The sequence below is a fragment of the Pezoporus flaviventris genome, unplaced genomic scaffold, assembly GCF_033815535.1.
Source record: "Pezoporus flaviventris isolate CSIRO_AGI_PZ_B2104156 unplaced genomic scaffold, CSIRO_AGI_Pfla_v1 ptg000031l, whole genome shotgun sequence".
NCBI classification, from domain to species: domain Eukaryota; kingdom Metazoa; phylum Chordata; class Aves; order Psittaciformes; family Psittacidae; genus Pezoporus; species Pezoporus flaviventris.
This window is the reverse complement of record NW_026892579.1, coordinates 36435754-36462252: the sequence shown is the minus strand read 5'-3', so window position 1 is coordinate 36462252 and position 26499 is coordinate 36435754. Positions and strand designations below refer to the sequence as shown.

The window sequence follows — 26499 nt, the reverse complement described above, 5'->3', positions numbered from 1 at the left end:
TTGTTTGATCCAGCTACAGTATCTTTAAAAGTCAAAGATATGCAAGAAGGAATCTAAATTAAGATTATGAAAGTGCACCAAGTCTAATCTTTTATAAAAGTGATGAAATATGAAACCTTAGCTTTCCTCCATATGTTCTTTTTGCAATTAGAAAACAAAGGAATAAAGGAAAATTGCTCTTTATGTATTTTTTTTTATTCATTTCAGTGCATGGTTTGTTTTGAGTAAGTAACTTGTCTAAAAGGGATTCCTATATTTCAAATAGGGCTATAGGACTTTTTTAATTGACTTTTCTTGTAAGTAGCTGTCGTGGTTTAAACCCAGTCAGGTAATTCGTTCACTCACCCCCCCCTTCTTTCCCTCCCCCTACTCCTGGAGGGACGGAGAGGAGAATCGAAAAGAATGCAACTCCCACGGGTTGAGATAAGAACAGTTTAGTAACTAAGGTATAACACAAATCACTACTGCTACCACCAATGATAATAATGATAAAGGAAATAACAAGGGAAGAGAATACAACACCTCAGCACCAACCGACCGATCACTCGTCCCCCAAGCCTGACCAAGCTCCGACCGATACCTCCTCCAACCCTGTAGACTCCCAGCCCTTCCGGCTCACTCCCAGTTACATCCAGGGCATGACGTGCTGTGGTATGGAATACCTCTTTGGTCAGTTTGGGTCAGGTGTCCTGTCTCTGCTTCCTCCTGGCTTCCCCTCCCCCCTGGCAGAGCATGAGGCTCACAAAGTCCTTGGCCAAACCAAAACATCCTTGTTATCAGCTCTGTTCCCGAGCTGAAAGTCAAAACACTGCACTACACTAGCTACCAAGAAGGAGAAAAAATGACTGCTACTGCTGAACCCAGGACAGTAGCTTGATGTTTAAGGTTGGTGAATTTGAAAGCTGTATTGTTTGCTGTGTATCCTGTGTGATTTTCATATTCCAAATATTTATTAATACCTTTTAGCTTGTATTTGTTTTATAAACTATTATTTTGTAAACTTGCAGTGAATTTGTACCCCAAATGTGGCTGCGCCCATCAGGATGTGTTAACAGAACCCACAGTTTTCATTACTGCACACTGTCAGTGCAAGCTTTAAACACAGGGCATTCTGGAGTGCCCGGAGCTGCCCTGGAAGGATTAGATTGTATGGGACAATAGAGGATGTGTAAATATTTTATATTATTTACATATTTAGAAGTTTTCACTGTGTTTAGCTAGCTAGTTGTTTAATACAGTTTACTGTTGTTAAGAATAGGTAGTCTTAAGGGGGGGAAACAAATGGACGCAGTTAGCTCAAATAATTAATTTACTAAGAACAAGATCCGTTTTCATCCAGACAAAAAGTGTCCAGCGCAGTTCTTGTTTGCTTTGTCTCAGAAAAGGAAACATACAAGTATTGTTTTTTATTTATATGCCATCCATCTAGATTGTAAAGATTTTCATAAAGTCTTGTTCACATAATGGTGCATAGAAAGCCTGCTAAGCAACTGTGTATATGCACCCCTGTCGCTGTGTCCTGCTTGGCACAGTTCCTGACCCACAGCTGAACACAGTGCTGTGGGACCTCGATTGTTCCCAGGCACTGGAATGCAACTGTCAGGCGCATCCGATCGCTAAATTTTCAGCATGCTCCCTGGCACGTTCTTGGCCCATGCAGCCTTGCGCTCTGCTGAACATTTCCTGGTCACACTCCATGAATTAGCATGGAGCAGATGACTGACGTGGGGCCAGAAAAGCAATCCTGACTGTATTCGGTTTACTTGGCATCGTTGACATGTTGCTCTGTGTTACTCATGGGAGATGTAATGCTTCAAAGTGATGGGCTTAGCTTCTGTTGAAGTCTGGCTATTTTTGCAATATAAACTGTTAAGCTGTGGAGGGTGGTAAGAAGGAGGAAAGTGGTAACCATTTAGGGTGTTTTTGTTTGTGAACTGACAGACAAGTTTTAGGGCTTTATGTAGAAGGGAACATTAATTTTTGTTGTTATGAGTCTTCATGTGGCTATGCTTGAGAATGGGAGCTGAGATAGCAGTGTTAGAAAATGTTTTGGGACATTAGGCAGATTTTCCCCAAAGAAAGATGCTTACAGGACCACAAGCTGAAAGAATTCAATACAAGAAAGCATTAGTAGCATACTCTTCCCTAAAAGTATTCTTATATTGTCTAGGTATAATTTTAAGGAGTAAATATTTTCACTCTGAAATAAATAATAAAGGAGACAATCTGAGTGTGGAGGTAGGTGTACTAGTTTTTTATTTGAAAAGCTGAATGCATAACATTTGAATCATTACACAAAAGTCGTTAGAGTACCCTGAAATCCCATGCCATCATCATAGGTGTTTGCATAATTTTTATTGGTTGCTTCATTTATTGTTTAGAGATTAGGGAGGGTAAAAATGACAGCCAGCAACTGGGTGGACTCCCTTGGTCTGCCATTTTAACCTTTTGGTACCACTCGGCTGGTCAGTGGAAGTCAGTCTTGCTGAGCCCTGAAGCACAGCTTACAGCTAGGGTGCATTCAGTTTGTAAGAGCAGAATGGGGAACAAAAAGGTGAGAGAGAAATGGTTGGACACGGAACAGTTGTTTGTTTTTCTTTTTTTTGAGTAAAAAGTCATGTGGTGGCATGGTTGAGCAAGAGCTAGTCTGGAAAAAAAGGGACAATAAACCTCAGCATGCTGATTAACCACACATTATTTCAGCAATACAAATGTCTGAAGATTGCGGTCATAATAGCCTGCTTGAGCTACCCTTACTCATTTTTCAGTCTAACACAGTCCTCATTCCTGCCATTCACTCTCTGAGGAGATGGTTCCCAGTTCTCTGTTTGCTGTTATGCTTTTGCTTTGAGCTCTTCTATCCCCTTGAAATGTAGTCAGTTCTGGTAAGGTGAACACATGGACTCTACCATGGGAGGATGACATTTGAAGCCTGAGAAATGGTGCTTCTGTTTAGTATGGAACATACTTCTTTTTTTTTCCTCCATACAATTGTATGGCAGTGGTAACTGATGGTTTTAATTTTTTGTTTGGTTTCATTTTGGTCACCTACTGAAACCTGTGTCTGATTCTTCCCTGACTCATTGCTCTTCAGTTAATTATTTCCACTTCTCAGGGATTTAGAACTTCAGGCTTTTCTCTGATCTCAAATCACTTCCGGAATAGTTACATCTACTCCAAAATTTCCAACACTTGCTAACTTCATCAGGTTATTTTTTCTTCTATTAACTTTGTCTTAAAATATTTAATGCCTTTTGGCAGATTTTTGCCCAATTCTACCTGATACAACCTTTCAGTTCAGTAAGTAGTCTTCGCTTATCCTCTTTTCCCCTATCATTTTGTTTGCGGACATGGTTTACGGAGTTTTGCTATAAACAATATTTCTCCAGTTTATGTAAATGACTTGTGTCAAAACCCTCAAATTAATATATGCAGTATATTTCTGTGGCATACTATCCTGTTATAAAAGGAAAGTAAGACAGTTTGACAGAATTTCTTCTTCAGACAGTTGTTATGACCTAACATCTTTCATCTTCTGTGTACAAGAAATATCTCATGAAGTATAATTCTGTTAGTTTAGAGAACAAGAAAGTTGTGTTCTTTATTTTGAGCAGCATTTGTGATCTGTTTCACTTTTTATTTTGGGGGATTTTGTGTTGAAAAATTAATGAAAAAACTTCAAGTTAACACTTAGAAGTTTTCCTTCCTTTGAAGAAAGAGCTCCCCTTTAAAGGAATGTACCAAAATCATATCCTACGTTTTAGTAAGATAAACGTTCTTTCTCCAAGTTTAATTTAATTGCAGTACTAGCTTTAAACAAAACATAGGCTTAATCTTCATAAAAAGATTATTGTTGACATAGCTTTCTATGGCACATTTTACTTACAGATATAAAATGCACTGGGCTCTAGAGAAAATTTGAGTGCTATGTTTTATTATGGCTCTTTTTTTAGTACTTTTATGCAGAATAAAAATGAATGGATAGAGTGTCAAACATGATATATATTATTTAGTCGTGACAACTTCATATGGGAAAGACAATAGTGAAAGAGTTGGTATAAGCTATCACTATATGCAGTGATAGTAAAATAAGTTATTTTGATTGGTGTTGCTAATCCCTGGTTATCCTAGTAGGTTACTGCAAAATGGATTTGACACATCAAAAGGGTGCTCATTTTGATGCTGCCTCAGAGGCCTGGCTCCTCCATTGCATTCATCCAAATTATGTACTTATTTGTCAGCTTTAGTTTGCTGCAAGGAATAGGCATGCTTTTCATATGGGCAAATGTACAGTCTTTCATATCTAAAAAGACATTCTGCATTCTCTCTATACCTAGTTTGGGTAAAGATTTATTATTAATCGTGAAACTTTAAAAACAAACAACCAACAAGCAGAAAAACAACAAAACCCAAACAATTTGAGAAGTCCCATGCTGTTTAGGAGCTAATTAGTGCTAGTTGTAATGGTATTTTGAGGCTTTTAAAAAATACTCTGGTTTGCAGTTTTGGTTATTTTAATTAAAAAAAAAAATGCTTTCTTGAAACACAATAAGCTTCCAGTAAACACAAAAAGCTCCCAATAAAATGGAATGTCATGTCCAGTGATGCTTACAGAAGGATCTGCTGTACAGCTCTGTCTCAGTGCAGGCTGAGACATCCAGTGCTTGTTTAGAAAATCTTATCACCTGAGATTCAGTATCTTATAGGCAGCATCTCTTTCTCACCAGGGACATGTGTGTTTCCTGTGTTATGAGTATTTCTTGTGTGTGATGAGCAAAACATAACACTGTTTAGCTATAATTAAGGAAGGTGGTTTTGTAAATAACAAATTCAAGCTATGACAAGTTGTTCTAAATCTGGAAATACTAGGTTCAGGTGGTAGTTGAGTTAGGGGGCTGTCCTGCATGCCTAGAGGCAGTTTAGCTGCACATTTAAATAAGGGATAGCAATTTTATTCACGTTACTGATCAAATATTTTGGTGGAGTGTAATGCAAGCTCATCATGTCTAATCCTTTCCTTACAATGTACAATAGGCCACACCCTAAACCACTTATGTAGAGAAGTCTTTCTGAGGCCATTATTCCTGAGCTGGATAAGCCCTGGTGGGCTGATTCAAGAGGAATGATGCTTAAGTGTGCTTTTTGAAAAATACTTCAGGCAACTGTACCCCCCATTATATACAGCCTTGGTCAGTGGGGTTATATGGGATTAGTATGCAGCTGACTTTTTGTCTGCTTTTCTGTATTTCATTTGGTTAAGTACCAAATTCCAGAGAGACTTATTAGCTATTAAAATGCAGTGTATATTTATGTTTTAATTAAAACAGGTTTTGGTGTAAAGATTGAAATTATGACATGTTTATGTCCCACTTTTTGAAAGCAGTTGGTAAGTGTTCTAGGAAGAACAGTGCACTGTGTGATCACAGTCTTTCAGACTGTAGTTACTTTCTGCTTGCTTCACTTTTGTTTGCTTTCCAGAGACTAAGGTCCCTGCTCTCAGTGCACCACCTCACTTGATAAATCAGTTTCCTTCTTCTTGGAGAAGTTGTCATTAAGCTGTAGATCTAACAGGAAACTGATAATGGTAAAACCGTATAAAAATCCTAAGAGAAAGTAAAATTAAATAGGAAAATAAATAGCTGTGGGCAGCTGGATTTACAGGTTTTAAAAGTAGGACAACATAAAGCACTTAAGCCTCAAACCAAAAGAGTGGAGTAACTTGAAAGTCTTGAAAGCTGCTGTCTCTTTTTTTTTTCTTTTTCCTGAGCTTTTTCACTGATCCAATTTTTTTCTGTATCTGTTTATTTAAGAACATTTTTATTTACTGTATTATTTACAATCAGCTTTTAAAACATGGAGAAAATTCAATTTAGTGAAATACAATTCAACATCCCATTGCAAGTTGCGTCACTACGGAAGAGAGCATCCTTCATGACCACATGTTCAACTTAGATACAACCTACAACATTGACTGCTGAGGTTGGATTTGGTCAATCATCTGCTTAAACTTCTTAAACAGTGTTTGAATTGGTTTTGCCCCCTCTTTTGATCAAAATCTGTGGCTTAAGCATGGAACCTTATCGTCACAAAATACTTGTGCTTAGTTCAGTTTTTTGTATGAAAGAATTCACAGATGTTTTAATAACATGATTCTTATTTCTTTATTCATTATTTTTACAGAGACCTAAGATTTAATAGGATTAAAGAAATCCAGCCTGGAGAGTTTAGACGGCTTAAAAACCTGAACACACTGTAAGTTCTTTTTCAACCCTAAGGCTATTCTCCCCTTTTGATTTAATATGATTATTTTGATAATGTGCCAAATTTGCTCACTTATCACAGGTAAGTAGTTTTACAAATTTCATCTGTATTACTTACAGAGGTGACAGAAGTAGGGTTTAGGGCCAAAGTATTTGAAAGCAAAACCAGGTATATGTATATTAAAATAAAAAAGGAAATTATTTACATCCTAATATTTTATTAACATGCTTTAATTGGAGGTATGAAAAATATGACAAAGCTGTTCAGAGGCTCAGATGTGCAAATGCGTTGCGGTTACAATATATTTGACAAACTCAAATGTTTTGAACTTTCGTATTCTTATGTGTTCATCAGAACTGGCAGAAGTTGTAAGGTTTTGTTCCTGCTCAGCTGCCTTTTATCAAGGTCTTTGTTATCATTTATGAAGGAAAGACCATGTTTTCTGACAGACTGTTTGCAAACTGTATTATAGTTTTAACTTGGTATCTCTTTTCTCATTCCTTCAAACTTCACTTTTAAAACAAATGCATGCATGCTTCTTTTCTCTAATATACAAACAGGTATGAAAAGGAATTAGCACTTTGCAAATTTGACTTTCCTAGAACACAAGTAGTGTGTGAACTGAAATACAGTAGGGATATCAGTGAGTTTTGGATCACCATTATCTATTTATCCTGCAAGCACATAACAGTAAATGTATTGAGACTTCTTGTACTCTTATACACTCTTATACTGTGTGTATATTCACACAGAAGAAATGGTAGGACTTTCCTTCCAAAGTATGTTGTCCAAATCTGTGCTACTGAGACATTTTTACTAGCTTTCCCTACTTCGGTCACCTTTGATCATACCTCTGTTTGTAATTGATATTCAGTTTTGAATTATTCTGTTAGCTATCCAACCTCAAGTTTTAGCTGTCCAAATCACTCAGGTGAGATCCACAAGCCCCAATAAAGACAAGTTTCATTAAGTTTGGATCCCCTTTTCTTTGTAAAACCAGTGCATGACAAATGAGTACAAGTCTGTGCATATAGATAGTTGTGTTCCTATGTGATATAAAGGGCCCAGCACGCAGAATATTGCTAAGAAACATCTAAGAAAAGTTACTTTAATATAAATCTTTGTTAATATCATTTTTATCAATTTCAAAACAATTTATAAACTTGAGACCAAGATTTTTTTTCCCTTTCATCTTCATTTCTGTTACCTACAAAAAGCCACATTATTTCAGCTTTTAGATTTTTTTCTTTTTTTATTGTCTGATTTTTTTCAGCATTGTCTCCTGCAAGGTAGTGAGTGAGCAGCTGTGAAAGCATATCACCTTTTTCCTTCTAACAGTTACTGTTAGGGAGGAAAGCATTTTGTTTTGGATATTTTTAGGTTTTCTTTTTACTATTACCATACTTTTATTACTCTTAATTTTATTACTATTAATACTATTACATTTTTCCCCCCTACTGTTTCTATATGTTAAAATAAATGTCTATTTCTTTCTATAGACTTCTGAACAACAATCAAATAAAAAGAATACCTAGTGGGGCATTTGAAGACCTTGAAAATCTGAAATATCTGTAAGTTAAATCAATGTTGCTTTTTGCATCAATGTGGAAAGTGTTTTAATCTGAGATTGTACTTTAATCTTACTCACTGTACCAGGAGATAAACCACTTCGAAAATCTGTGAAACTAATTTATGGTGTAGGGGCAACTGCGAATCTTTGTTCCTATAAGTGGGTGCTTTCAGATTTCTAATATAAGACTGCGATATCTGTAGGCAGTAGATTTACTAGTTGCTGTTTACTAGGACTTACTACTTGCTCTTTACTGTATACAACTTAGAGAATTTAAAAAGGAAGGTGCTGAAGGTTTAGGAAGTCACCTGTTTAAGGGTTCACTGAAACCTTCATACAGGTACTTAAGTTTGTGTTTTGAAAAGTGGTTTAATAGCAGCTAGTCCTAGATTTGTGTCTGCAGAAGCATGTAGATTATGTATTTAACTACTCCTAAATTGTCCACTGAATGCCGTGTAAGTTTGCAAGATAAAAAATAAGTCAAACACAGAAAATTACCTTTGTGATTTGCCATAAGTTCTATGTCTTCAGGTACCCTGTTGTCCCGGGTTCAGCCTCTATATTTTAAGATTAACTCCTCCCATTTTTAGCAAACGTATTGAGTGTATTATGTAACTAAATAAACAAAAGGCATTAAAAATTTATCTCGCTTCGGCAGCACATATACTAAAATTGGAACGATACAGAGAAGATTAGCATGGCCCCACGTTGGGCGCCAAAAAGAACTGTCGTGGTTTAAACCCAGTCAGGTAACTTGTTCACTCACTCCCAGTGAGTGGTGACAAGCTGACAACAATCAAGGTCCGTGTTCGTCTCCCCCCCCCTCCCTGCACCGGGGCTCTCCCTTTCCCCGCTCCCGGAGGAACGGGGAGGAGGATCGAGAGAGTGCAACTCCTACGGGTTGAGACAAGAACAGTCCAGCAACAAATCACCACCGCTACTATCAGCTAAAACAATGATAAGGGAAAATAACAAGGGAAGAGGATACGATACCACCGGCCAAGAAAACGAGTTCCACCCGGAAGCTCCTGTCCTTCCGGGTCACTCCCAGTTACCCCCCACCCTGGGCATGACGTGCTGTGGTATGGAATACCTCCCCGGCTAGCCCGGGTCAGGCGCCCCGTCTCTGCTTCCTCACAGCCTCCCCTCCTCCCTGGCAGAGCATGAGCCTCACAGAGTCCTTGGTCAGGGTAAACATCACTCAGCAACAACCGAAAACATCGGCTTCACCAACGCTGTTCTCAAAACTAGAAGTCAAAACACAGCACTGCACCAGTTAACACAAAGGAAAAAACATGACTGCTACTGCTGAACCCAGGACAGTATAAAAGACTTAATCTAAATAGTAAGTTGTCATAGGGTCTTAGCTGCAGTCTCTGGAGTGCACCTTATATAGTGTCATGTAGAAAAGTTTCACTCTGTTCTCTTGGAGTATTGATCCGTGCTTGAATGCTGTACGGATAAAAAAGGGTCGCTTTGAGATTTCATTGTTTCGGAAGCAATTCAGAAGCTGAATTTTCCACTTACTTTTCAAGAATGCAGCCCGATTCATTGTAAGGAAGTAGGAGGAGGAAAATAAAAATCACATAAATCTGTGCAGACACATCACCTCCTTTCCCATGCTGTTTGATTACATTGCGTGGTCTCATTTTTTATGTGCATTGTTTTTCAGTAATAACATTTTTTAATCTATATACAATAGAATGAAAAAGAATATTGATCAGACTATCTGCAATGAATTATTAAAGTCCATAATGCTTGTATTTGTTACAAGATGTGTTTCGATGGTGGACCTGGTACCAGAGTACGTGAGATCTACTAATTCAGGATGGCTAAGCTTCTTTGCATAGTCATCGTCTATGCAAAAATGCCACTTGTTTCTTGTTAGCTCTTTGTTTTCATGTGCTTGCCTTTGCCTAGCTGTAGTAAACCTGAGATAAAATTCAGCTATACAATCAAAAAAAGAGTGAAAAGAGATAACTGAACTATGATTTATTTTCATGTACATACAGTAGTATCTATATTGTGAAGAAGATCTTTCCCTTTTCCTCTTGTTCCCTGAGAAAATTTGGTATACAGTTCAATGTGTTAGTGTATCTAACTGCAGAGAGGTCTTTAAAGCCATCCCGTTTTGTTAAAATAAGCATTAAGATCTTGCTATTTCAGTGACTGTGAGATAAATGTTTAGGTTTAAACTGTACAGCTTAAAGGAATAAAAATGCTGATACACGGCAGATAATCAATACAGAAGGCTTAAATGTACCAAATAAATTCAGTTCAGTTTGAAGATTTCCGCTGAGCAAGTATATGCTAACTGTATTCTATGGAACAAAGGGAACAAAACAGACCATTTTTTTTGTCCCTGACAGGATCAACAGATGTAGAAGTTAGGGGGGAGAGACTACACAAAAGCTAGAAATATTGTTCAGAATTTAGTATTATAAAGCCAGATTATTTGGAATAATTGAGGTTTTGTATAGCCTGATCCTGTATGGATATCTGTGGATGCCTAATTTGTATTGTTGCGCTTTAGAAAATGAGATAATTGGTCCATAACTTTGTGTTCTTCCAAGAACTCAAGTGATAGGTTCTGAAAATATATAATTCACCAAGTAATATTAGAAAACCTGTAATTGCTCAGTGGCTTTGATTTAGGAAAAGATAAGTATATATAAGTATAAAATGTATAGTGATTAGTAAATATTAATGCATATATATAATACCTGTAATATTTATATATCAAATATTTTACATATGTAAGACAGATAAAATATATATAACTATATGTTATATAATTTTATATAAAATATTTAAGTATAAATCATAATACAGTATATTTATTTTAAAAAAAAGCTAGTGTCTGAGAGAGATGTCAAGGCCCTTTCCTGTATCTCTGTTGAAGACCAGGTTTTTGTGCTTCCAAACAAAATTTTTCCCAGTAAGTGTCAAAGAAGCCCTAGAATTTTCAAATGTTTATTTGTACTATTTGTCTCTTGAAATTGAGCTGAGAATTTTTTGAGATGTATATGCTTCCAGAATTGTCTGTCTGAAGAACAGAGTAATGATATTTTCTCTTTTTTCTGTTCATTACAAATATTAAACATTGTATAAGTTGGTCTTTATATTATAAAAAATGTGCATGTATGATTTTTGAAGCTCATTTTTTAAGGAAAATTTGTTACCATGTTCTTTATGTAATTTGTCTTTGAATTCATACACTAAAAGTTGTAAAAAAAGAAATGTAATTATTCTTGTTTTGCTATGAAACTGAAGAATACTTTTTTTTCTGCCTTTCTGCCTATTTCATATACCTTAATGGTGGCAATATGGTTCCTTAGTAAGGATCAAAAAGGTTTTAGCAATTTGGACCCCATCTGTAATATAGTTTCCTTCTGAACTTCAGTGATTCTGTATGATTTCTGGGGTCTTATGTTCCCCCTTTTGCAAAATATCCTGTAAGCACTCCTTCTAAATTAAACTTTGAAAGTTGTCTTCATATGAGCAAAATAATTGGTAACATGTTTGTAATTTGTTGCTCGTGATACAAGATGTGTATGTGTACATGATGTGTATGGTACACAGAAAATATTTGACTTCCTGTGAGTTATTAATTTTACTGACTTAGAGGTGGCAGTACAGAGTGATAAGAAAGAAAATTATCTCAACCTTACAATACATATTCTGGCAGATTTGTGAAAACTTGGTAGGATGATTGTTCCTGATCTTGAAAGTCAACAGTTTTTTTCTCGAAAAGAGACGATAATTGGGAATTATCATACTACTGTTTTAACATGTAGGATAATAGATTTGGAATCAGCAGTGGAAAAAAAAAGGTTTAAGTAAAAAAAAAAAAAAAAATCAGGGAGGAGATGCAAAAATATACAAAATGAAGATTAGTGATTAAAAAAGGTTTTCCAGATAAATAGAGGGTACTTAGTATTTACAGAGCAGTAAACTGGAAGCTAGTGTGAAGACAGAGGAGGAAATAAATACAGAGAATGAAAATAACTTTGGCAACAATATTGATACATGTTCACTTAGTAAGAAATGGAGAGTTGAGGAATCAGACATGACAACATTGCGATAATAAGATAAATGGAAATTAAGACTGAATGAAGTGTATCGGTTCTGGAAGTGCTAAAAGAGAGCATGCAAGTTTTATTTTGTCTCTGATGAATGAAGTAAAACAGGTTATAGGTTTGCAAAAGTACACAGCTGCTGATCTCAAAATGGGATTAGGTTACATTTCCTTCTGTGCATTCTGCTGCTGTTGCTGTCATGGTCATCTTACTTTGTTCTTTGAACATCTCCAGTGATTCCAAATCTCATTTCTTCACAATTCATGTTGCTAATTCCACCATCTCCTTTATGTTTCTACATAAATCTGTCTTTCCTATATTTATTTAATTGTCAGGTTTAACTCTGCAATGCCTGATACTGCTATTACTTTTTACCTTTTCTCCACTCCAAACGATGTATCTGAATTTTACTTTCCTTAAATCACATGACTTCTAATATGGTCCATTAAAAAATTATAAATATGCTTATTGTGGAACTAGCAAACTTTTAAATTAAAACTAATATTTTCTAATTTTCGTATAACTGGTTACCTATTTGTTTGTTCATTTCCCAAGTATGCCCAGTACCTCTGGCCTCTATCAGACTTGGTGCATTTCTGAAAAAATGCTAATTTTTTTAACTCTTCTGAAAACAGTTAGTAGCAAACGCCAGAAACTAACTTAATGTTTTATCAAAAAATATCTGTCCGTTCTCATCTACATTGTTTGTAGAATTCTAATGATTCAGTTCTTTGAGAGTTTGTGATTAAATTAATTGATAAATTACTTTTTCTTTAATTATAATCTAAATCTGTTTTCTGCTAATATAACTCGGATGAATTTTGAGAATGTTTTTGTTAAGCATTTTTGCAGTATTTAAAAAGTTCTGCTTGTTAGGCACAGTGGCATGTCAGACATAAATAATTTTTGTGAGTGCTGCTTATTTGTATTTTGTATTCTGACATCTCTTTCTTCATTAGGCAGATATTTTTATATGTTTCTTTATAAATGAAAGCCTGGTTAACACATTGGTCATAGGACACTTTTTTTTTGTAGCCTTTGGGTGGCTGGGGTTTCTCTGTGAAAAGGTGACGTGATGGGCTGAGGTCTTGATAGTCCTGCAGCTGAGCGTTTTCTGATGAAAATAGAAAAAGTTGTAGTTTAAAGCTGAATCCCAAATAAAGTCTCACTACTGTGGGTTGGTAAGAGCTCCATAAAGGGACACAAAAGGCTGCTGCTCCCTTCCCTGCCGTATGGTGGTAAAAGTCTGACAAGCTTACGAGGTCATCATCCCAGTCTTCCTCTAAGCCACTTTTTTTTTTTTTCTCTCTGCCTTACTTTGTCCGCAGGAAGTAAATAAAAGTTACAAGAGTGAGTCTGGTAAAACAGGGTTTTTTTAAAAAGTTGGATTAAATAATTTGGTTTTTGATAAAACTATTCAAATGGCCTCAAGAGATACTTAACTGAAGTTGGTTGTTAAAACCATCTTAGCCTACTCTGGTTCATTGGTCTGATCAGAAATTTAGTACTCAGAGAAATAAAAGGAATTTCCACACTGCCAAGTGGAGTGTATTAATAAAGGTAAACAATACTTTAGCTGTTAAGTCCTTAAAATTTTTCAAAGAGTGTAGAGAAATGGTCCATTTTAAAATTCTCATAGGAAAAAAAAAATTTCCTTATTATTCTGTTATTGGGGGACCTCTGCTTTTGGTTCACATGCATATCTATGTTAAGTATATTAATATGCTGGTATCTCAGCAAGCAGTGCATTGGATAACTAAATTTAGACTCAAGGGAAGGATACTACTCCATATTGTCCCCCAGAGTTGCCATGAGTTGAACATCAGATACCTACACCTTTTTTACTTGTTAGGCCTATTGTGAAATGTTGCCTGTTGTCAAGTGAGTATGGAAACTGCCACCAACTCCAGCAGAGCCAGTATTTTATCTGTTGCATCAAAAGAAATTTGCAATATTTCCAGGAAGTTACTGAAAACTGTAATAATAGAAAAGCCAAAACTACTATTACTAAAATGCCTGCCAATCAAGTTCTGGTCCAAAGTCTCTTCATCCCTTTTCATAGAAATCCATGCCTTATTAACGAAGTTTCAAATCATTTGTCAAGTAATTCTGAGGAAGTTCTTAACTGCAAACCTGTTCCTAATCTAACACAAAAAAAAAGAGTGGCTGACACTGAACCCCAAACTATTTTCATTTTCTGCCTCCATGAAGAAACTGCCATCATCAGCTAATCTATGGGATTTTTCTCCAACACCCTCTCACTAAATCTTGCTGTTGAAAGCATGGTGAATGTGAGCACATACACTGATCCGTCGGAATTTATTCAAATTCCGTAGAAGAGGTATGGAAATATGTACATACTGGTACTCTGCATGTGTTCATTCTGTTTATATTATAGAGTATCAATGGGGACCTAATGTCCATCTTCTACACAGTGATAAAATATACAATGCTGTCTTATGGATGTGATACCAATATTCTAACTTGGTTTGATTTTTTTGTTTGTTGGTTGTTTTTTTTTTTTTAAATACTCAAAATGTGACATGGGCGAAGTTACAGAATTCTCACTGTTCTCCCAAGTCCAGTAAAAAACCATTCCATCATAATTTGACTATTTGTACCAGGATTCAGCTGAGCTATTTTAAGGAAAACAAGAGACCAATGGCATTCCCAGTGTCTTCTGGTAAAGGCACTTCTGATGCAATTTTGTCCCATTGAGCTGAATTTATTTTGACTTTTAGCAAGCCCATCAGGAAACTGAAGGGCAAAGAAACAGTAAGTAGTAACAGTGAGCACTGGGAAGCCCAAGACTATTTGGGTGACAGCCTCAGGGCCTACAAGACCCCATTTTTTTTGTCTTTCCTGACAAATTTGGGATAAAATCTTAAGGACAAAGTATTTTTTATGTGTATGTGTCTAGTTTTTGTTTTGTATTTTTTTTCCTAATGTGTTGAAAAGCTGTCTTCATGTGTCAACTTATATTCTTCTTTTCCACCTTCATGTAGCTCTTGTTTGTGTACTAATATTACTGATTATTTCTTGTTTCAGCTATTTGTACAAGAATGAAATCCAGTCAATTGACAGGCAAGCATTTAAAGGACTTGCCTCTCTAGAACAACTGTAAGTGCCTTTTCTCTTCTGTGCTGTCATCTCCATGGTTCCCCTGCAGAAGAAAAGTGCACGCCTTGATCCGTACATCCTGCCTGCATGCTCTGCATGTTTGCACTCCCTGGGTTGTTAGGCAGAGAGCCCCATAATCATTTGCATGTGAAAAAGCACAATTGGTCTGTGTGTCAAATTCCTCATTTCTATGTTTGTCTCTTATTTGAATTCCCGGTGTCTGTATACATTGATACATAGCTTTGATGAAAAAGTAGCTTTATTGTGGAAAATGTTGAAAACTATTGTATATTGCTTAGAGAGATTGCAGTTCGAGTGCAGCAGTTACTTTGATTTATGCAGCGTAACTGGATTGAATTAGTCTCTTGAAGCTTAAACCAGATCTGTTGTATTTTAATACAAGAAGAAATTTCTTAAAAATATTATTGATGTGTTAATTATTGCCATATGCAGATTTTTAAAAAGACAGTTCATTGTTTGTAATATAGATGTTTCAGTAACGTCTTCTAGAAAGATTGATCATACTCCTTTTCCTGTATAATGATGAAAAATAGTTTCTGTTGATAAACAATGAAAGATGCAGTACTTGTCATGACAAAACCTGATTGTATTGATTCCATTAAGTTTAACTGTATTTTGATTTATAATCAGAAAGCCTCACTATACGTTCATTCTGGTAATGGTTAGAAAAACAGAAAGAGCTATAAATGTATAGCTATTTCACAGTTTGACTGCCAAATGACAGTACTAGACCAGTGAGTTTTGTTGCATATAAATTTGGGGCTGAATAACTTCTATGAGCAATGTAAATTTTGATACTTGTGACAGTTAGCAGTGTTTTGTAAATTTTCTATGGTACATACCAGTTTCCTGCTTACTGTAAACCTATAGTGGATATTAGCAGACACCGTGTACCTGAAATAAAATCACACTTTGGATGGGTACAAAACCATAAAAGCTCATTTTAGAGAGCAATAGATTTCTTTTGAAGGGAGAGCTTCTATATAAGTCAATAGTGATAGCTATCAAACATACATGTGTTTGTTTTTTTTTCTTAATGCCTTTCTCTTCCTCTTCCTCCTACTCTAGAAATGATTACTGCAGCATATTGACAGCAACTGGTAGGGCTTAATTGCATGCTAATAGTAATTCTTACTTTCTGTGTAGAATTTTATATATTGAGGCCCATTTATTGAATTACTAGTGTTTCCAAAATAATGTTCTTCCCCATGTCACAAGCCTCATATGCTGCAAGTGGCAACATTTGTCCTTTTTTCTTTTTCTCTATTTCGTGTTGATCTACATTACAACTTAAAAAACATAAATAATTTTGGAATATTAATGCCTTCTGAACGTACTTTTCTGCTATGTTGCAGTTAAGTCTCTCTGCCTGCTGTGGTATCACACTGTATCAGATTAAATTCAGAGACATCAACATTATTCTGTATGAAATCAAGTTTTAAAGAGAGTCTGAGTCTCAGCTTTGACTGTAAAGTAAGGAAATAGAGCCTGGCATAGTCACTGCTCAGTGTCTGACCTTGCGTCATGGCGTCAGTTGCTGCAAGCAGTGGCTCTAGGCTCTATAGCTGCTGAGGATGTTACTGCCCTGCTGGATGAACATGCAGAAGATCATTTGTTTTAGAGCCCTTGTCCTGGGCAGATCTTTAAAAGAAGTCTTACCAGGTGGGAAAATGGGAGCACAGGAAGCCAGTGGCAAACCTGGAAATAAATTTTCTGGAAGGTATTCATTGTGATTTGAAGTTTATGAGAGATTTGTCATTTATGCATCTATAACATAAAAATAGGTACTGACTCTAGAGGGTCTGTTTTCTCATAATAACTTTGGAGAAAGACTGTTCACAGGGCGGAAGGTAGTCTTTGTGAACAAGTTAACCAAATCCTCTAACTTCAGTGTGGGACTGAATCAACTACTCTGTTGATGTTTCTGCATTTGAGGCTTCTGTGGATTCAAGTTGCCAAACATTTTGCTGGATGTGTTGACTCAGCCAAATGCTCTTCTCAGTGCTCAGCAGAGTTCTCAGAAGTAGATGCTGTGATCCACATCTCAGGGAAAGACTTGATTCACACTAATTTCTTATACTCCAGTGAAGCAGAATGAAAGCAGAATAGTTGCTTTTTAAAAAAAAAACACAAAACAACTGAACATCAAAGCAATCACTTTCCTGTTTGCTTTGTTTTGTTTCGTTTAGTTTTGTTTCATTTTTGTGGTTTTGTTTGGTTAGGGGTTTGTTTGTTTGTTTGTTGTTGGTTTTTATTTAAGAGAAACTGTAAATATAACTTGATTTAGGAGGCCTGTTGCATGTACAAGAGAAGAAAAACCCCAGTATTTACTGTGGCTGGCAGGATCCTTCTTAAACCTCCGCAGCAGAATTTTTAGCTGCTGATGTAGTAGAAATACCTTTTTAGTCAGAAATTTCTTCCAAGGGAATAGGATCTTTGAAACTTGCTCGTACTAGAGTAAATTCTGAAAAAAAATTGGCAGTTTCAGATGCTTGAACACATTAAGCCATACATATTTTGTCACCTGGCTCTTCAGTCATGGCAGGGCATGAAGGCAGAAAGTTGGCTGAAGAAAAGTAGCCGCTTAGTACCAGTTTAGGCCCTGCTAAATGTGCAAGACATATGTTTGGGTCTGGCAAATGTGACACAAAGCTTCAGTACACCTGCATTTTTTCGGAGCAGCAGCTGGAATGCAGCCAGGCCATTGAAAGGCAGTGAAAGCTGCCTCTATATGCCTGTGCTTAGACAAGTGAATCCCACCTGAAATGTCACAAGCACCTGGCTTGGGAGGTCACGAGTTTGCTGGATCCCAAGATCAAGCTCTAAGTGCAGTCTATTTCCGGATGTGTGTATGTTCTTTTTCTTCCAAATATCTACTATATTTTTTCAGATCTCAGCTTAAGAGCTGTATGTACCAGGGGCAAAAAGTATTCTTTGCAGTCCTTAACTAGTGGAATCCCCAATAATAATGGAATTACTTAAAAGTTAACTAATCTTAGTAATTATGGATTTTCTTTTAACTTTCATGTTAGCATGCTAATTTTACTCCTCAAAAACTGTTATTAGATTTATGTAGTTGTGTACACATGTACACAAACTAGTGTAGTATGTACTACATAACTAGAGTTATGTAGTTTTGTACACATGTACATATTCTGGAGGAAATGAGTAGATTAGGTTATTTTATATATAGTGATGAAGCCTGTTCATTTCTTTTCCCACAGTCCAATTTTCAGTGGCTTTGAAATGTTGCTAAAATTTTTTTTAGTTATTATATTGCAAAGTGTTCTGGATTTTTGCATAACTCTGTGTAGCAGTTATGCACATTTAACACAGTAGAGCCTGACAAATATCTCATTGCTGCTAAAAACATCTATGGTAGGGAGTGAAAGGATTAAGTAATAAACAAACAAACCAACTCAAAAGGTATGAAAGGGGCCTTGAGAAATACATCCGTATTATTCTAAAATAAGATCAGCTAGGGACAACAAATTTAGATGACTGGAATCAGATCTTTATCTAGCCATATTTTAAAAGTCTTTAAAGAGAGGATTCATAATCTCCTTAAGAATCCAGTTACAGTATTTTATATTGCTACTGTAAAATCTAACTTAAATCTCTTTCCTTGTGGTTTAAGCCTTGTGGTTTACTTCTTGTCGTACGCCTGGACAGGGAAAACTCTGTGATAAATGTGGGAAAAATATGTTTGTTATTCTCTTTTGAATAATCAAAATGTCAAACATGCTATTTAAATATTCAGAACATAGATGATACTCAACTAATGGGTTTTAAGTACTTCCCCCAAGATGTGGAGATACTATTAGAAATGAACAATTGGCATATATGATAAAAGTAATCCTCTGTAGAAATACTATGCTACAGAAAATCTAATCCTAAATTTAGTGCTATGAAAAATGCCAATGGGACTGAATTTTACTGTCAATGTTCATCCTCCAAGATTAATAACAACAAAGAGAAAATCGGCTTATTTGACCAATGCTTTGTCTTCCTCTAGGTGTGTTTAGTTTGGACTTTTTTTTTCCTTTAAGTATTACCTTTCCTTGTGTTTCATCCTTGATAGTGAATTCAGAATTAAAAGGAAGACACAGGGGTATTTAATATGACTCTTGCATGATTTTCTTTATGTTTCCATTATGAAAGTCTTTTTAATATCAAATTCAATACATCTTCTTCCTATTAAGAGTGTTTTATACTCTGAACTTAGAAGATGCCTATAAAGACATGTCACTGTGATATTATTTCCTGAATATGATTACTTTAAAGTGAATTTCCAGTCCAAGAAATTCTCTATTAATTAAAGTATTAAAAATCCTTTAAAAAGAAAATAATGTGAAACATAGAAGAAAAGTATGTAAGTGATAAACCTAAGTGATAAAAAGTGATTAAACTGTAGGATGTAAAGCCAAGGATTTTGAATTCTTTTTATTGTAGGCTTACAATGCAATCTGGTTTCTGCATATTTTTTTTTTTTTTTTCCAGAGTTGTACTTGTTGCTAATTACTTTGTCCCCACAAGTACACCTTGTTCTGTTCACGAATTGCCTGGCAAGTTGCTCAGGATTTTTTTCAGGTCATAATGTAAAAAGACCTGCAAAACCCAACTATCTTGTCATATGAAGCAGTTGAGAGTATTTTCCAGTTGGACTTTATGATTTGATTTTTTGAGCTACTTTAGGCAGCATGAAATCTGATTACATAAAGCTATTACAATATACTTCAGTGCCTGAATTATTGTAGTTGTATGTGTGATGATATAAAGTCATAAACAAGGCAAGGTTTTTAACAGAAGTATTGTTTTAATTGCACTGATTCATTTGCTTGGAAAAACAAGGCGAGTTTTCAGGCAAATACGTTCTTTAAATTCTGTAATTATAGTAACCTGGAATACTAAACAGCAATGAGTTGCTGCTTTGAGTTTAGTCATGTATATATCCTCAAACTCCAAGAGAGGCATCCTTTCTTTTTCTTTCTTTGCTAATGTCATCTCTCATCCTTGCACTTTAAGAAAGGGATGTGTGCCTCAATGTGCCTGCTTTTACCAACATTATTTAATGGAGTTATAGAATGGTTTGGATTGGAAAGGACCTTAAACATCATATAGTTCCAGGTCCCCTGCCATGGGGCAGGACACTTTCCGCTAGACCAGGTTGCTCAAAGCCCTGTCCAGCCTGGCCTTGAACGCTGCCAGGGATGTGGCAGCCACAACTTCTTTGGGCAGCCTGTGCCAGTGTCTAATTTGTTGTTCCAGTAAGATGTATTATTTGTACCTACAAATCTTTCCTTGTTAATGACAAAGAAGTACAAGAGACTAATTTTTTGGGAAGATGAGATATTTTTTCAAGGTCCTCATGAATCATAAAAATGCAAGTAGAATTAGCAAAGGAAAAAAATCCCTGTTGTGTGCACCAGAAGAAATGTATGTAATTTTCTCCAAAATCAAAGTAACAAACCCTATAGCTGTGCCTTTTTTTTCCTCTTCACCCTCTTTCATTTTACCTTGCCTTGCCCCTCCCAAATGCTGCTGATGGTGGAGAGGTGGGTGAGCAGAGCCCTGGCTCCTGGTGAGATGTGCCCACCTCGTGGCCAGTCCCTGCTCACAGGGCAGATGTCAGTCCTGTCAGTGCTGGACCTGACTGAAGTCTCTCAACTCTCTGCTGGTGACTCAATCGAACCTTGTAGGAAGTATGTGACTTTGAGATGTCTTTTTAATTTGGATGAAATTGGCCTGTATTTTCAAAAGGGAGATGAAGACTGGCAGGCATAGCATGATTATGCATTTCTTGCTTCCTTGTGCAAACAGGATCATATTCTATGCTCAGTACAGTATGTGGCCATGCATTGCACTGGCAGTAAGCAGACTTGACACTCTGTGCTTGATCACATCCGTGCTGATTTATTGGCTTTTCTGTGGTTCCCCATTCATTGCTCCCTGGCATCGTTTGCTGGCTCACGCTCGGGCTGTGCTGCTGCTGGCAGGGGATCTGGGGGACTGCCAGGCACGTGCCTGGCTCCCCAGCTGCACGCGCCTTCCAGAGCTTGCTGCAACGACTCTCTGCTGTAATTGCTGCTTCCCACTTTCCTCTCTCTGCAGCGACCATTCAGCTCAGGTCAGGGAGCAGAACACGTGCGATGTTTCAGCACAAGCAAGTTCCCATGTGCTTTTGCTTTTCATGCTGAAGGATTGATTTTTCAAGAGATTTTGGGGTCTGAGATTTTCTGTTTGATTTTAAATTGTGGGATTCTTTTCAGTTTTCCTATATGTGCACATTCTTCAGATGTTCGTGAGTTTGTCAGAGGTCACATAACAAACTTTGAGAGATTTGAATACATTTGGATATATAATCAGGATCCAAAGTCTATAAATCATTTTCACAGTTCCTTGTCGAAGTCACATCAATTACTTCTTGTTTTCTCATCTGCAAGTTTATAGAGTACTGCCACAACATAAACTGGAAGACTGGAAAGATCCTACCTCTGCAGTCCCTTTTCACAGCAGTTACAAATTGATAATCTGATTAATTATCTTGTTATGTTAGGCTTTTTTTCTGTTGTTGTACAAGATTAGTAGATGTGTAATATTTGTTGCTGTGTAATATTAATAGCTTACATTAGAATCAACAGAGTATCAAACAACACAGCTGTGGTGGTTAATGTACACCAGTTGCTGGGAAGCTCTTTTCTAAAAGCAACTCAATCAAACTTGGGCTTATGTTAGGAATTTGTTTGGCTTTTGAGAGCATTCATGGCTTTAAACAGCAGTGTTCATGAACTAGAGCAGGTTATTTAGTATCTTTTGAAATTGTAATAGCAGTGAAATGTAATAGCTGTGAAAACTGTTGCCCACTGAAAATGTGATTCTGTTGGAAGCTAAATATTTTCTAAACAACCTGCAATATCTTCCTGTAAAATAGAATAATTCTTTTTTCTATATGTATTTAAGTATGCATACTAAAAAAAAAGTTGATTTGGCAAAAAAGTTCAAAGTTGTATTTCCAAATTAATGTGTGTTTTAAAAAAATTCTTTTGCACATAAATGTACACACACACACACACTATATAGTAGTATGAAACCCTCCTTGTTTGTCATGTCTTGTATTTCTCAGATTCAAGTAGAGGATTCAGACAATAGAAGAAAGTTAAGCCACTACTATTGCCTATTTACATGTGTAAAGAGTGTGGAAACTATAGCAAATTCTTTATAATATTTAGCTTCATTAAGAAAACTGTTTCAGTGTTTTTCCTTTTGTTTAACATATTTTCAGGTATCTGCACTTTAATCAAATAGAAACGTTGGAACCTGAATCCTTTACCCATCTTCCAAAACTTGAAAGGCTGTAAGTTTGTTTTTCTTGGGCTATGATTCAGAAGTCAGCTTACTTCTTTGTTTGAATTAAATCAAATATTTGAAACTGGAAATTATATTTTTTTTCATTCCCATAGATTATTTTTAGTCTAAATATTTTATTGTTACTACTACACAGTCTTTGCCAAGAACACTTCAGTCAGGATGACCTTAAAGGCTTACAGAAGTGAATATAGCTTGTGGTATATTTTGTATTGCAAAATGATTTCCCAAAGAGCCGTGATTGATGTTTCACCTAAAATAAATGTTAGTAATGAAGAAGTAGAAGATTTATAGTATGACTTTTCTTTCTTTTTTTTTTTCTTCTTCGAGTTTCTCATTTGAATGCTTATGAAATCCCTTCCTTTCAGTTACTTTGTCTTTTTATGGCCTCTTTTTCCCCAAATGGACACACCAAATACACGTTGGAGGCCACTTAAAAAATAGCAGCCAATGAATCGTTAAAAAATTTTCAAAAAGATTTTTTTTTTTATTTTGTAAATTACTTCTTTAATAGAACTTTCAGAAGAATGTAAATGAAGTGAGTGCATCTCAAAATCTGAATTATTACATGCATATTTCTGTGCTTTTTAATAGATTTTTGCATAACAACAGAATAGCTCATTTGATTCCTGGAACATTTAGTCAACTAGAATCTATGAAGAGACTGTAAGTAAATTGAATTATTATTAACTAAAGAAAGATTAAATAATATAATTACACCATATCTCATCTTGCAATATTTATATTCCTTGCAAATGTCTTTTCATTGTGCAATTGTTTTAAATATTAAATAGTTCTTCCTAAGCCGTGCTCGAGTTGTTTTACATACATGGATTAAGACCACTGGTTCCTATCCTGCTTTCTCTTGTGACTGATTAAATCTTTTTGTTTCCTGTCTTGGAATTACTTGTACTGATACAGTCTTGTTTTGTAGATAAACTAATATATAGAGAGATCCTTTTTTAGATTTTTTTGATTGGTTGGGATTCTTTTGTTTGTTTTTGGCTTTTTTCTCCCCTTGTCTAATTCTCATTGGGTGATCCTTCTATTATGTCTTTCAATATTTGATTATTTTGGTATTTTCTTTTTTAATTGCTATACTTGTCCGTATCTGATGATAAAAAACAAAGTTATGAAATGGTGCTCGATGGTTGAAGAATAGAAGTGTTACTTTCAAAAACAACTCCAGAAGCCATTTCTTCTTGTGCTGATGCCAGCCTTATGTAGTTTAACCATGCCAAGTGCAAGGTCCTACACCTGGGTCAGAGCAATCTCAGGCACAGCTACAGGTTGGGCAGAAAAGAGATTCAGAGTAGTCCTGTGGAGAAGAACTTGGGGGTGTTGGTCGATGAGAAAATGAACACGAGCCGGCTTCAGTGTGCGCTCACAGCCCAGAAAGCCAACCGTATCCTGGGCTGCATCAAAAGGAGCATGACCAGCAGGTCGAAGGAGGTGATCCTGCCCGTCTACTCTGCTCTCGTGAGACCTCACTTGGAGTATTGTGTGCAGTTCTGGTGTCCTCAACATAAAAAGGACATGGAACTGTTGGAACAAGTCCAGAGGAGGGCCACGAGGATGATCAGGGGACTGGAGCACCTCCCGTATGAAGACGGACTGAGGAAGTTGGGGCTGTTCAGCCTGGAGAAGAGAAGGCTGCGTGGAGACCTCATAGCAGCCTTTCAGTATCTGAAGGGGGCCTCTAAGGATGCTGGGGAGGGACTCTTCATTAGGGACTGTAGTGACAGGACAAGGGTAATGGGTTTGAGCTTAAACAGCGGAAGTTTAGATTGAGTATAAGGAAGAAGTTCTTTACTGTAAGGGTGATGAGGCACTGGAATGGGTTGCCCAGGGAGGTTGTGAATGCTCCATCTGTGGCAGTGTTCAAGGCCAGGTTGGACGAAGCCTTGGGTAACATGGTTTAGTGTGAGCTGTCCCTGCCCACGGCAGGGGGTTTGGAACTAGATGATCTTAAGGTCCTTTCCAACCCTAACTATTCTATGATTCTATGATTCTTAAAATGCCGCTAACTTGGAAAATTAGCAGCTTCTTAGTCCCTCAGTCACATTTGAAAAGTTGAACTCAGTAGAAGTACCATTGTGAGGTGACCTGCAGAAGGTTTTCTATCTCACACTTTGGATCTCCACTGATCTATGATAAACATTCCTTAAGTTATCCAAGACTATTGTTTTGAGAAAGGCAGTCATGCATTCATACCCTGCTTTCTGGGGGGACTGCTGATGGCATGCTGTGCAGCAAGACATAACACTCTACTAGGAAAAGTGATCACAAGGGATGTAACCAGAAGGTGGTTCTGCTGATGTAGGACACTTGCCTAATGCTCTGGGACCATACCTTTAACTGTGGCTAAAGGCAGAATGAAGTAGATTTCGATGAGGTATGTGTCTTCCAATTGTAGCTGCTTCACTCATACCTCTTTCAATTCTTGTGGGGTTGAAGTGAACAGAAAGGTATGCTTCTTTGTATAATTTCTAGGTAAAAGTGAATTTCAGTAGTGACTATTAGTGGAAGAGAGCTCTGGGCTAGACTGACCTCGTACCTTCTGACCTAAGACAGCTCACCCTTAAAGGTCATGTCATGATTTTTGTGTTCGAGATTTAAATTCTACCAGTAGCATCTCATATAATGAGAGACATTTGTATGATAACTTTTAAGATATTTCTGCTTGTTCTTGCCTGTTTTTCACAAAAGAACAGGGAACAAATAATATCTGGGCATTTGTGCAAGTGGTTAATAAAATATTAAACGACAAAATGATAAAAAAAGCTTACTACCCTCAAAGATGCACCAAAATGAGATTGCTTTGCTGTACAATATTATTTCCAATTTGTATATAGATACACTGAATGGTATAGATTTCTTTACTTAATGGGTTTAAACCCCCGCATTTATACGGGGCCCCTTCAGCCAGAAAGTGCAGTTCTCTAAGTAGTAATGGGGCCCTTCACTACTGGAAAGAAAGTCAACAGAATTTATGGGTTTCTGTTATCTGCAATATGCAGGTGTTCTTATGAAGTTACTGGTCCACTAAATTCAACATGAGCTTAATACTTAAATAAAAGTGTGAGTCTTTGTCTCAGTTGCCTGATGATCAAAATGAGAAATTGTAAAAATGTCAGGTTAGCAGTGAAGCTAATACAGTGATAAGTGTGTAACAGAAAGTAACGTGAGATTGGTTTAAGTTCCTTACTTAAGCAAAGTTTGTATAACATCTAAATAAACCCTGATTTATTCACTCAATGTTTGGGTTAAAAAAGAAAAGTTGTCTAGATGGTTGCTAGGTTGAACACAGTCCTACTCATGCAGTAAAAGTAACATGGATTTTTATAGTAAAGACTATACCAGAATGCATATAAGCAAGTGACTGTTACCTGTGTTCTGTATTGTCTGTTGTATCCACATATGAAGTCTGTTTAATTCTGATTAAGCATATAAATATTTTAAGTTAAAACTGCATATAAAGGAACAATTTTGATCCGAGCAGACTAGTCTAAGGGTTGCTAAGAAGTGGTGTGGCTGCTTTGTGTTTTGTGCAGGCGTTTGGATTCAAATGCTCTTCACTGTGACTGTGAAATCCTGTGGCTGGCGGAGCTGTTGAAGACCTATGCAGAGTCGGGTAATGCTCAAGCAGCAGCTACCTGTGAGTATCCACGAAGAATCCAGGGAAGATCAGTGGCCTCAATTACACCAGAAGAACTTAACTGTGGTGGGTTTGCCACTTCCTAATGGCTTCTTTAACGTGCTAAATGTACCTAATCTGTATTTTTTGGTTTGCTTATTGTTCTGTTCACTTTGATAACATTGATCAATATTGCTTATTTCCAGAAATCTCCCTTTTCTCTTTCTCTGTTTTTGTCTGCTTCTGACTGACTGATTGCTTCTATGCCTATCTTTAATGAAACAAATATAGCCATTTGTCCTTGAGGAACTAAATGTGATTATCTGGAAAGACTTTATTTTTCCTTTTTATATTTCAGTTTTGATCATAAAAGGATCAACAACTAGGGTCTTTGGTGTTACATTAATGTTGTTTAGCATTCTTTCTTTCCTTCTGTACACAGGAAA

At 36.5% G+C, this 26499-nt stretch overlaps 1 protein-coding gene and 1 pseudogene across 1 annotated transcript in view; both read left to right on the top strand.

Annotated features, from left to right (window-relative positions):
* Positions 1 to 26499, top strand: part of PXDN (peroxidasin) — a 95564-nt gene that overhangs the window by 28834 nt on the left and 40231 nt on the right. Inside the window, exons 2-7 of the mRNA XM_061460721.1 lie at positions 6181 to 6252; positions 7761 to 7832; positions 14959 to 15030; positions 22334 to 22405; positions 23011 to 23082; positions 25971 to 26140. Coding sequence (XP_061316705.1) covers positions 6181 to 6252; positions 7761 to 7832; positions 14959 to 15030; positions 22334 to 22405; positions 23011 to 23082; positions 25971 to 26140 — 530 coding nt within the window. The remainder of the gene's footprint in view (positions 1 to 6180; positions 6253 to 7760; positions 7833 to 14958; positions 15031 to 22333; positions 22406 to 23010; positions 23083 to 25970; positions 26141 to 26499) is intronic.
* On the top strand, positions 8478 to 8536 carry LOC133273537 (U6 spliceosomal RNA; annotated as a pseudogene).